The sequence below is a fragment of the Phocoena sinus genome, chromosome 11 (assembly GCF_008692025.1).
Source record: "Phocoena sinus isolate mPhoSin1 chromosome 11, mPhoSin1.pri, whole genome shotgun sequence".
In the NCBI taxonomy this organism is placed as follows: domain Eukaryota; kingdom Metazoa; phylum Chordata; class Mammalia; order Artiodactyla; family Phocoenidae; genus Phocoena; species Phocoena sinus.
In genome coordinates, this window is record NC_045773.1 from 1,042,437 (window position 1) to 1,058,242 (window position 15,806).

At 57.4% G+C, this 15,806-nt stretch overlaps 1 protein-coding gene across 3 annotated transcripts in view; it reads right to left on the minus strand.

The window, feature by feature from the left end:
- MGLL (monoglyceride lipase) overlaps positions 1–15,806 on the minus strand; it is a 129,921-nt gene that overhangs the window by 8,863 nt on the left and 105,252 nt on the right. For all 3 annotated transcript variants that reach the window (XM_032649615.1, XM_032649616.1, XM_032649614.1), the window contains exon 6: positions 7,875–7,964. In XM_032649615.1, coding sequence (XP_032505506.1) covers positions 7,875–7,964 — 90 coding nt within the window. The remainder of the gene's footprint in view (positions 1–7,874; positions 7,965–15,806) is intronic.

Here is a 15,806-nt window from a genome sequence, read left to right on the forward strand (position 1 = left end):
CCCAGAGAGGCCCAGCCCAGCAGGCTCAACCTCCTGCGTTCCCTCCCAGGCACCTACAGACATGTCTGTAGCTGGTCTTCCTGACCCTCCTTCCGGCCCATCCCCTCCCTCTGCCTACGGAAACCTCATCTTCCACCTGCTTCAGGGCCACCTGGGATTCCCATCTCCTTCCTCCGATGTTTCCATCTCTCTTAATCCACCCATTTTCACCCCAGGGAAATCAGATAGCCTTCCCCAGCATACTGGAGAGAGCAGGGCAACTCTACCCAAGAGTTCTCTGGAGCCAGAAACCTGTGGGAACCCGAAGATGAACTGGCAGGTCTTTGCAGAGGCCATGTCTTCGCCCCCGCCTTGGTCTTGAACGGCAGGACTGCTGCAGAGGGAGCTGGACAAGAGAAAACCTCTCCTAGGCCTTGCCTCCGGACTTTTTGTTGGAAAGCTCAAGCTTCCCCCCGACCACCCTGCCTCTTTGTCCGCTGTTAACAGACCCACGATGTGACCCCGAACACGGGGCCTGGGTCCGAAGAGCAAATGACACAGTGTCTGTTGACCTGACGTGCCGCCTGCAGGGTGGGGAGGGGACATAAGGGTCCTGCCTGATTCCACAGAGTCTCCCCAGCACGGCCGACTGAAGCAAGCCCTGTTTACCGAGGCCCAAGTTCCCGCTATGACCCCAACCCCGGAGCAGGCGCCCCGCCCTGGGGGACTGAAATTCCTGAGCCAGACCAGAGGAGAGCCGCCAGAAGTAAGGACCTGCAATTCCACTTTGGACAGAAAGAGGACTAATAGGGATTAGCCTACATGTATACACTGCCACGGATCAAGGGCGTGTGAATCACCGAACATCTTTTCCCGAGAAGTGCTTTTTGCTACTAAAGCTTGAACTCCTGTTCACCCTCGTACCTGCTTTTCGAGCCCTGAGGTGGGCCGGCAGGTCAGGCCCTGGGCAGGTGGGTGTAAGCGGTTTGCACAAACCCACCACAGGGCACTGGAACCAGAAGTGATGCAGAGGGTCACCTTGCTTGTGCCTTAGGAGTGGTGGTCCCTGCGGTGTGACCCTGACCAGACACAGGTCCTGAGTGGTCACCGAGGGAAGGGAAAAAGCAGACCCACGCTCTGCACCCAATCACACGGGCCACAGCCACCTTTTCACAGGCCCAGGGATAGAATAAATAATAAGAGAAACAAGAAAGAATCACTGGGGTCTTGCAGGACCATGTTCACAACTGCTGGTCACAAAACAGCAAGATCGCGTGGTCTCATGTCTTGGAATCAAAAGTTGGTCACAACTGAGGAAATCAGAACATGGACCAGATGGTGAGAGGTAATGAAAGGAATGATGATGACAGGGAATTACTGTTACTTTCCCAAAGTGTGATGACAGAAGGGCTTGTGCATGAACGTCCTTATTCTGGGTCCTTCCTCTTGGGCAGCACGTGTTGAAGTACGACCACGGGGTCTGCAACTTATTTCCTTTCAAAAGTTTCAGGGGACTTCCCTGGTGGTCCAGTGGGTAAGACTCCGCGCTCCCGATGCAGGGGGCCTGGGTTCAATCCCCGGTCGGGGAACTAGATCCCGCATGCATGCCTCAACTAAGAGTTCACATGCCACAACTAAGAAGCCTGCATGCCGCAACGAAGATCCTGCGTACTGCCACTAAGACCCGGCGAAGCCAAAATCGATAAACAAACAAACAAACATAAAAAAAAAGTTTCAGCCAAAACAATGCATCTACTTTATGGCATTGGATTTGGCAATAATTTCTTGAATATGACACCAAAAGCACAGGCAACAAAAGAAAAAAATAGATAAACTGGACTACCTTAAAATGAAAACCTTCTGTTCATCAAAGAACACTATCACAGAATGGGAGAAAACATTTACGAACAATGTACCTGGATAAGGGGTTATTATCCAGACTATATAAAGAACTCCTACAACTCAACAACAGCAAACCTGATTAAAAAATGGACAAAGTACTTGAATAGACATTTCTCCAAAGAAGATATATCAATACAAATGGCCAATAAAGCATGTGAAAAGATGCTCAATATCACTAATCATTAGGGAAATGCATATCAAAACGACCTGGCAACCCCTCTTCTAAGTATAAACCCAAAAGAATCGAAAGCAGGGTTTTGAAAAGATACTCGCGCACCCATGTTCACGGCAGTGTTATTCACAAGAGCCGAGAAGCGGAAGCAACCCAGTGTCCACTGAGGATGAATGAATTAACAAAACGTGGTCTATACAGACCATGGAATATTGTTCAGCCTTAAAAAGGAAGGAGATTCTGACACCTGCTACCACACGGATGAACCCTGAGGACACGATGCTCAGGGACATAAGCTGGTCATGAAAGGACGAACACTGAGGCCCCTCGAGGAGTCAGCTTCACGGCGGGGAGGGGCTGGTGCTCAGTGGGGAGGAGCTTCAGTTTGGGAAGATGAGAAAGTTCTGAAGATGACGGTGCTGACGGGTGAACAACGTGGATGTGTCTAACCCCACTGAAGTGTACCCGGAAAACTGGCTAAGATGGCAAATTTCATACTCTGTGTATTTTAGCACAATAAATCGCAACATATTTAAAATATACGTCCATATTGATATTCCATCTTTAAGCACAGATAAAGAAAGTACGGCAGAGTACTTCCAATTGGTGAATTATGGGGAGGAGTACACAGGTGTATGCTATACTACTACGTCGACCTTTCTGTAGATTTGAAATTTTCCACAATAAAATTGGAGGGCAAGCTCCAATCTGAATTATGGAAGTTAACCTCTCCTCCCCACAGTCTCGGCTTTCATGTCATTTTTATCCCCTTGTCAGGAGAAGCCACGCATCCCCTGGGCAGGTTTGGGGCAGGAGACCCCCGTGGTCAGACTGCACTGTCTGGGGCTCATATCGGGCTTGGCCAGTATCCCAAGCCTTGGCAAGTCAGTGGCATCCTATCCACACATAAACGGGCCTCCAACCCTCATCTCCCGGCCTGCTGCGAGGTCACCGGTGGTACCTCTGAGACTGTGGTAGGTGAGCCCTGCCCGGCCTGCAGCTGCTTTCTTGCTGGACCCGTGAAGGTACCTGGGAGAGAGGCAGGGCAGGGGGTGCCTCGTTTTGTCTGGGGCCTGGCTGGCAGCTGGAACTGCCCCTGACAGGCTCTCCACAGAGGTCCTGGCTTTTCTGCTGCCATTACAGCTGCTGACCTCAGGGACCCGCCCCTCTCGAGCTCGGAGCCGTTTCTGCCAGAGTCCCGGGGGAAGGAAGGCTGGGAGGCAGGGGTAGATCAACGTACCCTATGCAGGTCACCAGCCCGAGCTAGGCCCGCTCACACGCTCCCTCGCCGACCACCCCACACGGAGGCCCACGCCAAGAGATGTTCCCATGGCTCCTTTTTTTTTTTTTTTAAGACATCAGTAAATTATCAGCTGCCCGAAATAGACCAGTCTTCTGTGGCGATACGAGCCATGAATGATGGCGAGTCACAGAATAAGATCAGCTAAGCAAGCAGGTTATACTGGAAAGTAATAACCGGCTCTCAGAGGGGCTCGTGGGAGGCTGTGTCCTGGGGGCAGCATGGGAGGCTCAGCCTATCTTTAGCCTTGGTTACGATGAGTCAAACGCCTCGGCATGGCCGAACCTTCCCAGAGCTGGCAGGAGCTTCCCAGGGCCACGGGCAGGTGGCCTCCCAGCCGTGTGGGCAGAAGACACGCAGGCAACAGGGCAACAGTGGCCTGACCCCTGAGGCAGGCACACTGCAAGTACTGGGTGGGGGTCTGGAGCGGAACCCACCACAGAAATGAAAGGGAGCAGAGCTGGCCCCTTCTCAGCTCCCTGGGTGCCCGGAACTCACCATATGGCCAGCAGGCACGAATGTAAACCAGCCAGGAGACGCTTGGAGGGCGTCCCAGCATAGTTACAGAGAACAGAGACTCGGTTCTAGAAGACAAACTGCCCCAATATATAAACAGTGGACGTTCCCAGCAGAAGACCTGGACACAGGGCCAGGGGATGGGGCCTGGAAGGGAAGCAGGGTACCTGTCTGTGAGCGGTCGGAGGGTCATCGATGGTGTGCAGGGGGCGTCAGGAGCTCCTCAGCATCTCCCCCTCACACCTCCCCCTCCGGTGGCCTTGGCCGGAGAACTATTTAGAATATTCAAGGCTTTTCAGAGTGGGAGGGATTCATCACATTCCGAAAAACCCGCGGTTGAGGGTGGAATGATTAGTATGTCAGTACAGTACGCCAGTGTGCTGACTGGGGACTCTAACTGTGCAGACAAACACGACAAAGGCCGAGCAGCCACTTGCCTGTTCCCAGGATTTCAGTTCCAGGAGCACTTCAGAACTAAGGCTCCGACATGAGAGACCTAGGCTGAAATCCTTACTTAGTAGCTGTGTGTCCCTGGATAAGTGACTTGCCCTCTCTGGGCCTAAGTTTCCACAAATGCAAATACTGATGTTAAGACTGACTTCCCGGAGCTGGGGAGACGGAGGGGCGTGACACAGTGCACTGGGTGGTGCTGAGCCAACGCCAGGCATTTCTGCCTTTACTCCTATGTGCCGGTAGCCTGTGCGTCTGAGGGCTCGCTTCTGTGAAGTGAGGGTGTCATGCTGGCAGTCCTGGCTGCCACATCAAGCCCCAAACAAACGTCCTGCTTCCCCAGAGACACAGCCGACTTCCGAATGCCCCCGGGAGCCCACCAGGCCCCCCGCATCCCAGCCTGCAGCCCCTTCCCCCAGGTCCCACTTCAGTAAGCTTGTGAAGCAAATGGTTCTTTTCCTCCTGAGGCTTTTATAGCTGCAGGACTCCAGGGGAAATGTCTCGGCTAAAGTGGGCCTTAAGACACCCGGTGTTGGATCTGGGAGGTGCCTCTTCTGAACACATTTTCCCCCTCGGCATTGCTATTTTTAACGCTCAGCAGAATGTTGAAAGGGCGATTCAGAGAGAAGGCAGGAGAGGGGCTCATTCTCCATGCCAAGGACTGGAAGCTCCTGCTTCCTATTTATTCCAGCCCGAGTCCACCCTCCGAGTCTTCCCAGCAGGGAAATTCATGAGTGCTTCTGAAGAATCACCCCGCTTACCCGACCCATCAGAAACCTGATACAGGCCGGTGTGCCACCACGGACGGGGGCGGGGATGAGCGCACAAGGGGAGGCTGCATGCTGGGTATTCGCCCAGACTCTGCTGTTTTCATAAGGCCTTCAGTGAAATTTCCATTATTTCAAAATGGAGATAAAAGCTCTGAAATTTGCTACTTTCAAACAGTGAGGGCTCGGAATCATCTCATTACCTTTCTTTCCTTCCCTTTTGCCCGCGTAGTTTCAGGTGGTGAGATAAACAATTGGGATTTGCACCTCGATGTGTCCTCTCAAAGGGAGGTCCCTCCCCCAGCCCACTGCTGTCCCAGCACAGCTGCCACACAGATCAGTGGTTTTTCTGGAAATTGCACGTTTGAGCCAGAGCCATTATTTGGCCGCAGCAGGTGGAGGAGGCCCTGCCCACACGACTCCCCTCACAAGCGATCCTGCACACAGAGCGATGGTCTCCAGCCGCGGGCCGTGTGGACCAGTAATTACAAAGCAGGAGAGAGAGCTTCACGCTTGTATGTACTAGCTGGGAGGAGGCGTCCGAGTGGAGACCTTTGAATCAAAGGCTTCGGGTCCCAGCTCTGCCCCTGACTGGCTGTGTAACCTCGGACAAATTATGTAACCTCCGAGCTTCGGTTTCCTCACCTCGGAAATGGGGTTAATATTGATCTCACTCATGTCATGACTGGCTTCGGTCTTTCTGGGTCCTAACACTGCCTTCTCACCACACAGATCTGCCTTTTGGAATGAAAATCTTCTTCCCTTACTCAAATATTCTTGACCCTGGTGGGTCAAATTTGGCCCCAGGACATAGGTTTGGGAGTTACTGCTTTTAAAATTAGATTGGGGACTTCCCCGGCGGTCCAGTGGCTAAGACTCTGCGCTCCCAATGCAGGGGGCGGGGGGCACGGGTTCGATCCCCGGTCAGGGAACTAGATCCTGGATGCCGCAACTAAAGATCCTGCGTGCCGCAACTAAGACCCGGCACAGCCAAATAAATAAATATTTAAAAAAATAGATTAAATTAAAATTCAAATGGAATGTGGACGACTGGGCGGACTGGCCCACCTCAGGCTCCCCGCACAGGGCCCACACAAGCCAGATTCACAAACAGCCGGCCCTCGGAGGCCTGGGTTTTGACCCCTGGTCGGGAATGTCCCTTCCTACACGTTAGGCACGATCCCCGTTTAGTTGCCTGCTCTCTGAGCGGCTCAAAGGGCCAGGAGGCCATATTTTAGAACGAAGCCAGCGTCCGACCGCTCAAGCCCCAAGGAAGCGGGGGAGGCCACTGGGGGGCCGGGCACCCGCTCCACTTTGCAGGGCCCGTGGGCAGCCAGCAACTCCCTGGTCTCAAACTCCTGACACAAGCGGGAGCTGAGGCAGGAGAGCAGCACAGTGATGTGCTCAACCCCGAGGACCATCCCTTCCAGGCGCCCAGGGGGCCGCCTGTCCCCTGGGTTGTTGCCCCCCAGACAGAGCGGGCTGGGGACCCACTGACTAAGCTCTGAGGCTAGTCCCATCAGCGGGTGACCCCAGGCACGTGCCTGCATGTGGGCGAGCCTCAGCCCGCTCCCCCGCGATACGGGAGCTGTGCATGGGTGAGCACATGACACAAGCCCGGCACGGAGCGTAAGGGCCCCGTCACAGGCAGGGGGTGAGGGGAGGGGCTTGGTTCGCTGAGCAGCGCCTTCACAGACCAACCCCGGTCTCTGCACGGACCTGGCGTCAAGGTGCGCCGTCGTTCACGCCGAACCCTGGGGTCTGGTCCCAGAGGGGGTGACGGTGACACCGCACACCCCCCAGCGTAGCTCCCCTGAGGCCGCCTCCCCCTGCACGCTACACCTCCTGGGCTGGTCTTGCTTCTACAGAGGGCCGCGAGCTCTGCTTGAGGGCAGTAGCCCACCCCTGGCACAGCGGTGCCTGCTGACCTGCCCTCAGTTTACCCCTTGCCACTCACCTCTACACTGTGGCCGGAGCAAACTACCGGCTGTTCTGCAAATAGGCTCTTCATGCCGAGATCTTCACCCGTGCTGTTCCCTCTGCCACGAACCCCCTTCCTCTGATCCCCCTCCAGCTCCCAACCCAGTGGACATGTGGCCTGGCCTGAATCCATTCTTCCATCCTCGATCCTATCCACCCCGCCCCCCAACAGAACTGCCCTTCTCTGCTCTCAGGCCATGAGGTTGGGTAGGACTGATGCCGTCTGCTTTCCTGGACCAATAACCCAGACTGTCAGCCAGTAAGAACCAGCCCTGAGACTTCTGTTAGGAAGAGGTGCTGCCTTTCCACCGCAGTTGCTCATGTAAAGCTGCTGGTGGTCAGCTTTGCCTCCACTTGGGGAGAATTTGGTTGGGAATGAGGCCAAACCAGGGGATATGAGAGGTGGGAAGAGAGATGGTGAACAAGACCCTGCGCCCCTGGACCCAGCCATGCCTGAAGCCTTTAGTTACACTCACCAATAAATCCCTCTTTTTGCTCAAATCACTTTGAGTTGGGTTTCTGTCACTTACAACCAAAAGAGACCTGGCTGATACACACAGAGTTTCATCTGGTCAGCTCCTCTGCACACGTGGGTACAGCTCAGGCAGCACCGCCACCCACTCCTTCCCACCCAATCCTGAAGCCAGACAGCATCTCACACGTCTTCAAGTCCCCGTCACCTCGCACAGAGCCTCGGCTGAACGGTGGTAAACGGCCGAGGCAGAGCTAAAACCTGCATTTCCCCCCCGGGGCTGGCGCCTTCCCACCCCACCAGCCCCGGCTGCCCCAGGTCTCCAGAAAGACTCACCTCTGTCTTATTCCGTGAGAGTGTGCTGCTGTCGATCCGGCCCAGGGACACGTTCGGCAGGACAAGGTTGAGGACTTTCACAGCCAGGACCTAGGTGGGAGGGAAGCCAGGGTGAGCGCAGTGGGACCCCCACCCGGCTGCCCTCGGGGCCAGCTCAGGAGAGGGACACCCAGACTGGACCTCAGCCAGGCCTGGTCCCGGGCTGGGCACCCAAGGACCCTCCTCTCTCCGACCAGACGGCCTCACTGGTCTGGCTCTGGGCCACTGTGGGTGAGCCGGGCGAGGGGAGGCCGTGTGGTGACAGCGGGACACCACATGTGTTTTTTGCTGACCCTGATTCTGTGCAGTTACCCTCCCTAGATCCCTCACGGGTCATGATCTTGAATGATGTGCAGGACCTCCTAGCCGAGTGCTTGCGCACAAGCACCTCTCAGAGGACCTTAAGAAACACGGCAGGAGCAGACGCACCCGGTCACCCGAGATGAGGCAGGACACGCTCTGATCCGGAAGCGCCTGCTGACTGTCTTGGGGCACAAACAGTCACTGGGCTGATTAGACACGGCGCCGAGGGAGACACCGATCTGACTGCTGGTCGTGTGGCCCCAGGTGTGTGGATGGAGCTGCACATCATTGAGCCTGTCCCCTTAGCTCCCCACGGGACCACTGTGAGCAAAGGCACCGGTACACGGGAGGTGCTCAACGCGTGCTCCTTGAATATGGTCCTGGCTCAGGTCCAGGCCTTCCCACCCCCTCCTGCTGGATCTGGTGTTTACCCAGGAAAAGCGTGAACCTGGATCTCACACGTCTGCCTGCAGAGGGGGGCTGTTCCCGTTTCTGGGCTGTGCAGACACCCGGGGATGAGAGATGCTATTTCAAAAGCGAGCTGAGAAACGCTGAAATTAGAATTGCACGGAAGGTGGCGAGCAGTGACTCCTCGGTCTGCGCGGAGGGCGTGTGTCACAGAGCTGACAGGTGCTGCCTCTTGGCACCCTGCATCCCGGGAGGGCACACACATCCACTCAGTGACAACCCCTGGGTGTGCTGGGCACGGTCCCAGGCGCCCAGTCTTTTAATCTTGACGCAAATGCTGTGAGGTGAGGGTTTACCCTCGTGTAACAGACAAGGACACTGTCTGTTACACAGAGGCTCAGTGCCACTGCACACGGCCAGCTGGAAGTGGGCAGGGGCCTGGGATGCAGCTGCCCTCTCCCTTCCAGCAACAGTGGCCCAAGGGCAACGTTATTAGGGAAAACGACGTGGATCCCAAAGCTTGTAAAACTGATCCTAGACTTTCCGCTGTCCTTGATGCCCTGCCACGGCCTCCTGAAGGACACGGAGCCTCTCAGCTGACTCCACGTGTGACCCTGCCAGGCCCAGGAGTCTGGGGAGGCCGTGTGTGATGCAACCAGACCCTGCTGCCCACTTTGGCCCGTCTGCCTGCCTCGTCCAGCACGGACTCCTCAAGGACACGGCTCTTTCTCGGCAAGTAGCTTCCTACCCACTCCCCGATCAGATAGCCGACAGCAGGAAAAGGCCCAGGGACACACCGCCTGGGCACCTGCCCCGTGGCAGGCGTGAAGGCAGAGACTGTACAGGGTCCACTCCACTGTCCAAGCCGGGCACCGTTTCTGCGTGGACATGGGCACGCTGCCAGCTGTTCATGGAGGGTCAGACTCACCTTCACCCTTGTGGTCTCTGCTCCCACCATGGGCACCTCTCAACCCAAACATTCACACCCCAAAGTGCCAAGGCCTCTACCCCAGGAAGAGACACTGACAGCTCAGGCTCCACGAGGATCAGGCCAGGCGGGCTGAGACTCATGCCGTCCTCATTCTAGTTTCCCGGGGTGGGTGTGGGCACGAGGCAGCCAGGGGAGATGCTGCCTCTAGGAGAGGGCCACAGGGAAACCTGCCCTGGCCTCCGTCCCTGAGCATGTAGTCTTCTCTGCATCACTAACAGGAACTCTGCACAGCCATGGGAAGCTTCAAGAGCCTCACGGGAAACAAAGAGGAAGAGAGCCGTTTCTGGACAAGCATTTGCTTTACGAAAGGAACAGTGCAAGGGTCCGGTCCCTGGAGGCACCAGATAATGCACAGCAGTTCGGCTGCCCCCTCACCTTCCTGTCCCGGTACAATCGCCGAGTTCCGGCGGGGCCTCTCCTGCTGCAGCTCCGACAGCCTATGGCCCTGAGCCCCTGGTCTCCACAGAAGACGGCGCTTGGTTTTGAACCCCGCTGGTGTACTGGCAGCGGGCGTGGCCCCCGTCAGGCCCTGTCCCTTCCTGATGTTCCATGACCCCTGCTCTACGTGTGGTCCTCAGACCAGCAGCACCGGCAGCTGCCAGGCATCAGGCTCTGCATTTTCACGGGACCCCCGGCGTTCGTGTGTGCCCTGAAGGTGGAGGGGCAGGTAGCCTGAGTCAGAGAAGCACCACCCTACGAGGTTCTGCCTGACCTGCTCTGAGCTGTGGCCCAGGTGGTGCAGTGTCCCCGACCCCCACAGCGCAGGACCAGGGACACGGACACACCTAATGTGTAAGCCTCTCTTTCAAAGGAGTCACAGTGAGACATCTTTGCACCACCCTGACCCTCAGCTCTTCTTCTAAACCAGCAGAGTAAATTCTGGCCACATTTCCAACAAGACTCAACTGGGTAGAGACAAACCTTTGATGGCAATAATGTCACAGCTAAAACAATCAGGTGTTTCTTAGCCTTTTCCCCGCAAACACCAGAGAAGGAAAAGAGGCGGCACGCGGGGAAGGATGCTCTGAACGGTTGCTCGACACACTCACTTTCCCTGCTGCTCTTTTAGGGTTGGTCTATTTCATTAGCTTCTCCGTTAGGAAACGGAGTAGCGGGAGTGGTGGATCAAGGAAGATGAGGTTCAGGAGGGGGGCTGAGGTCACGTGGTGAGGAGGCAGGGGGATCGGAGGGAGCCCAGCAGACCCCACGCCCGAAAGAGCAACTTGTCCAGGTTGCTGCTGCTTCCTGCCATCATCTCCCCGCGAGAGCCCCGCACCTGTGTCCACGGGAAGAAGAGTGAGGGGCAGTGGCTTACCCAAAAAGGGAGTGGGATGCAAGACACTGTGGATCTTGATGCCATTCTGAGCAAACGTTCTGAACTCTTCGGACAACCCTGCAGGGGCGTTGGAGAGAGCCCCAGATCCAGCTCAGGAGAGGGGAGACCCCTGCCGGGCCCCCTGGAGGAGAGACCCCACCCTCATCGTGACTCCAACAGGCTAAGTCAGGTCTGTGCCACCACACAGGTCCCAGTGACCCCGACTCAACGGGGGCCCCAGGGCATATCGCCTGAGGACAATTTGGGGGCCGAGATCCATGACGACTTACACACAGTCACTGGACCCCAGCCCTGGAAAGGGAAGGTAATGAAGTGGGGGAATCGGTCCTGGAGACTCAGAGCTGGGCAAAGTGGGATTCGAACTGTGGTTCTGAATCCCGGAGAAGGTCTACGATCCTCAGTGTCTCCATTTCTAAAATGGAGAAAATGAAACGAAGTTTGATGGGCTGCTAAGAGGCTGCGTGACACCTAATTCCTCCAGAGCTCGTCCCTAACCGCCCTCTGGTTTCCGGCCCCAAGGAGAAGCTCCACCAACACTCCTTGGTCGACTGAGCAAACGCTGATGTCATTCAGAGTGGGGACCCCAGGAAGGAGGTGACCTGCGGAACCAGGTGACAGCTGGAGCCCCAAACTACCTCAGTGACAAAAGAGGATGACTCTCCGGGAAGTGAGGTCCACCCCTGACAAGCAAGCGAGCGGACGGTCACGTGTCCTTGGCCTGCCCTTGGGGCGCCCCTGGGTTAACTGCAGCCCCATCGCTTTAAGTGCTAGTGACTTGCACAAATGTCTCTATTGATCCAAAAGGTTTTAAGGGCTCCCGCAGATCATTTTTAAGCTTCTGCCACTGAAAGACTTGACACGAGGGAAGTAATTACGCTCACTTTTATACAGCAGCTCAACAGGCTGACCCACGCACAGGAGGCCAGAAGTGCAGGCCTCCGTGGGCGCAGGGGCGCATGGCCGGGGCACAGCCCAGAGTTTCTGGGGTGGGGCAGAGTGCACCTCCCGGCAGACGACAGGAAGCCCGCACGCCTTAGAGGTAACAACACGCCTGGTGCATCACTGTTGCCAGATTCAGGGGCCAGTTTATGACCTAGCTAAGCCCTGACTCCTGAGTCTAATTTTACCTGAAGTTTGAATGAGTGGCCACTCCCCAGACCCCTTCCGTGTCCCTTCTCCACCCCCTGCTCCAGGGCCTTCCGGACTCCGGAAGCAGAAGAGTGACATTCAGAGGGGAAGTGGGCTAGAGTTGATCCAGGGCAGTCTGGGGGGAAGGGAACACCCTGCCACGCCTGCCGCCTGAGCCAGAGCTCACGCTGACCTTCAGCGAGACAATCAGCCTCGTTTCCTCGTCTGTAAACGGGAACGGGCTGGTGACGGAGGGGAAATAAGATGGTACGTGTCTGGCATGAGTGCTGGGTATACAGCGGCCACTCAAGCCCCACCTGGCCAGGTGCCCTGGTTGGCGGGCGGGACGGGGGTGGGGGTGGTGGTGGAGAAGCATCCGGAAGCACTGGGATGGCTCCTGCATCTCGGACCTGACCCCAGGGGACAACCTCCAGGCAACAGGCAGAGAAGGTCATTTAGAGGATTACCCTCTGGGCAGCCTGAGTCCCCGCCCTGACCCCGGGCAGAAATCCAGGGGGATGTCGGGTTTTTCCCCAGAGAAAGGACTGGGTTAACCTGCAGCCCCTCCTGCGTGTCGCCCCGGGACAAGGCCTGGCAAGCTCAGGGTGTGACACCTGTTCCCAAGCGTTCCCCTGTGTGCCCAGGGCTGGCTGCAGTGCTGCCTTCCCCAGAGCATGCCCGGGGGCGTGAGACAATCCCCAGGAAACCTCCCATTGACCACTGAGACTTGTTCTCATGCACAGGGCTTTTGTTTCTAAATTTCTCCTGCTTCCACCACGATCTGAACACAGACAGCATTTGGGACCAGGAGACTCTGTCCTCCTTGTCTGTTCTCCAGGCTAAATATACCCCAGCTTGTTGAAAATGGAGTAAGAACCAGATGTGCGGGATCTGGGGTGGGGGGGTGGTCTGGCATTCTCACGTTTGGAGCGGGGAGCTGTCATCTTCCACAAGCCCGTCTGTGCTCCAAGCCTTGGGTATCTCACACTGGCTGGCTATAATGATTTTCAAAACCTCCCCATCAGGTACTGGCTGCCATGAAACAAACCTCTGACCTGTCAAGCAGCCTCGCTCTGGGAGAAGAGTCACAGAACAGGACACTGCCCTGTGCTCTGTGCCGTGACAGTGTGACTCCACCCAGGGAAGGGTCCCCTCCTCCCCCTCAGCCAGGGTGGTCTCCAGGAGGCTGTCTGTCTTTGGGGTCCGTAAGAGTGAACCACTGGGAAGACCCAAAGGCCAGTCAGTGGGGCCTTACCTGACCCAGGGCCATCCCCATAGGGCGCCTGCCTCACCTGACCCAGGGCCATCGCTGCAGGGGGGCCTCACCTGACCCAGGGCCAGCCCCATAGGGCGCCTCACCTGACCCAGGGCCATCCCTGCAAGGTGCCTCACCTGACCCAGGGCCATCCTGCAGGAGGCCTCACCTGACCCAGGGCCATCTGTCCAGGGGGGCCTCACCTGACCCAGGGCCATCCCCATAGGGCGCCTCACCTGACCCAGGGCCATCCCTGCAGGGCGCCTCACCTGACCCAGGGCCATCCCCATAGGGCGCCTCACCTGACCCAGGGCCATCCCTGCAGGGTGCCTCACCTGACCCAGGGCCATCCTGCAGGAGGCCTCACCTGACCCAGGGCCATCTGTCCAGGGGGGCCTCACCTGACCCAGGGCCATCCCCATAGGGCGCCTCACCTGACCCAGGGCCATCTGTCCAGGGGGGCCTCACCTGACCCAGGGCCATCCCCATAGGGCGCCTCACCTGACCCAGGGCCATCCCTGCAGGGTGCCTCACCTGACCCAGGGCCATCCCCATAGGGCGCCTCACCTGACCCAGGGCCATCCCTGCAGGGTGCCTCACCTGACCCAGGGCCATCCTGCAGGAGGCCTCACCTGACCCAGGGCCATCTGTCCAGGGGGGCCTCACCTGACCCAGGGCCATCCCCATAGGGCGCCTCACCTGACCCAGGGCCATCCCTGCAGGGTGCCTCACCTGACCCAGGGCCATCCTGCAGGAGGCCTCACCTGACCCAGGGCCATCTGTCCAGGGGGGCCTCACCTGACCCAGGGCCATCCCCATAGGGCGCCTCACCTGACCCAGGGCCATCTGTCCAGGGGGGCCTCACCTGACCCAGGGCCATCCTGCAGGAGGCCTCACCTGACCCAGGGCCATCTGTCCAGGGGGGCCTCACCTGACCCAGGGCCATCCCCATAGGGCGCCTCACCTGACCCAGGGCCTGCAGCGAGGCCTTTCCTAGTCCTATGCGCCAAGAGGTATCACAAAGAAAAATGACCAAACTAAACCCCACCCTCAAAAACAAACAGGCCACCAAAAGAACAAAACAGGAAGCACAGAGAGCGCGTTCCCACGTGTGTGAAACACAGGGACCCACGGTGGTGTGCGCATCGCAGAGATGCACAAGCTCTGCTAAATGGCTGCCCGCCTGCAACCGTGAGGAGACTCTACTCGTGCCCTCTCCCTCTCTCACATTTTGAACCGTATAGATACATTATTTTAAGAACGCGTCAATTACATTTTAAACAAAGATTCCGTGAGACTCCTTCAGAAGGCTGTCAGGCGAGACGTGGAGGGTAACCCCGTGGTCCGGGGGTGGCAGACGAATCACAGAATGTCAGTCAGAACTGCCGAAGCCTGGAGCAGCAACAGATTTCACGGGGAGGATGTGTCCTCTGGTCTGGGGGCAACGGGCAATCTCATTTGTCTCGGTTAATGAGAGGAGACTTGCATCCCCCCCGGGGACAGCTGGCTCCCGATTTGACAAGGTGATCTATTAGCGGCAGGCTCGGAAGGTCACGCTGGTGGCCTTGCCCAGAAGTTCCCCCTTTGCCAGTGACTCGGGGGAAAGCTTGTGGGCTCCACTTTGGGGCCCAGCTGCCCTGACCCCCTGGTGCACTTCATCCAAAAATCCCCATGGTCCTGGACTGTTCCCAAAGGAAAAACATCCACTTTCTTCTCTGGGGAAACACCCTTGACGGAGAGAGGAGAGGACAGCCCCAGATCCCAATCCACCACACTGGGGTGTGGAGCTGGAGAGTCGCTCGTCCCTTCCAAGCCTCAGTCGTCCCGACCGTAAAACGCAGGCCTCGACCTCTCCTGGGGTGAGGGCGGGAGCCGAGGGAGATGATTCACGTGTGAGCCCAGCACGCGCCCGGCACTCAACGGGCAGAACGAATCACGAATCAAAGCATGCAGCGCGCCGTGGGGACCCCCTCTTTTTGCGATCCTGGTCTTGCTTACTCTACTCGGACCAGGACCACTGAATGATCCTGACCCGCTCACTGCCTCGCTCACCCCTCGTGCTCCTTTGAGCGTCCTGAGACCTGGCTCGGGGGCAGCAGTGCCCCCCAGCGACCAGGACAGACTGACCGTTGCTCGGGGAGACTCGGGGCTGGGATTCCCCACCCTCACCGGGTTACCCGTCTCTGAAACCTCAGGTCCATAATGTGTCAACAACCCGGCAGCCCTGCCGAGGCCACGAGTCCCATCTCCTTCCTCAGGGGGAGGAGGCCCAGCTCAACGCGGGAACCACTGGGTTGCGCCGCGTGGAACATTACAGCCAGAAAAACAGAATGGAGGATCCGACAGGTCAGAGGTGAAAGTGCTCAGGGATGGAGAGCACTACAGCCAAGGCGCCGGCGCTGTCCCGTTAGTAACTGCCTGCAGCTCCGCTGTCCGCATGCCGTGGCCGATGCTGGCCAACGGTCCCCGGAA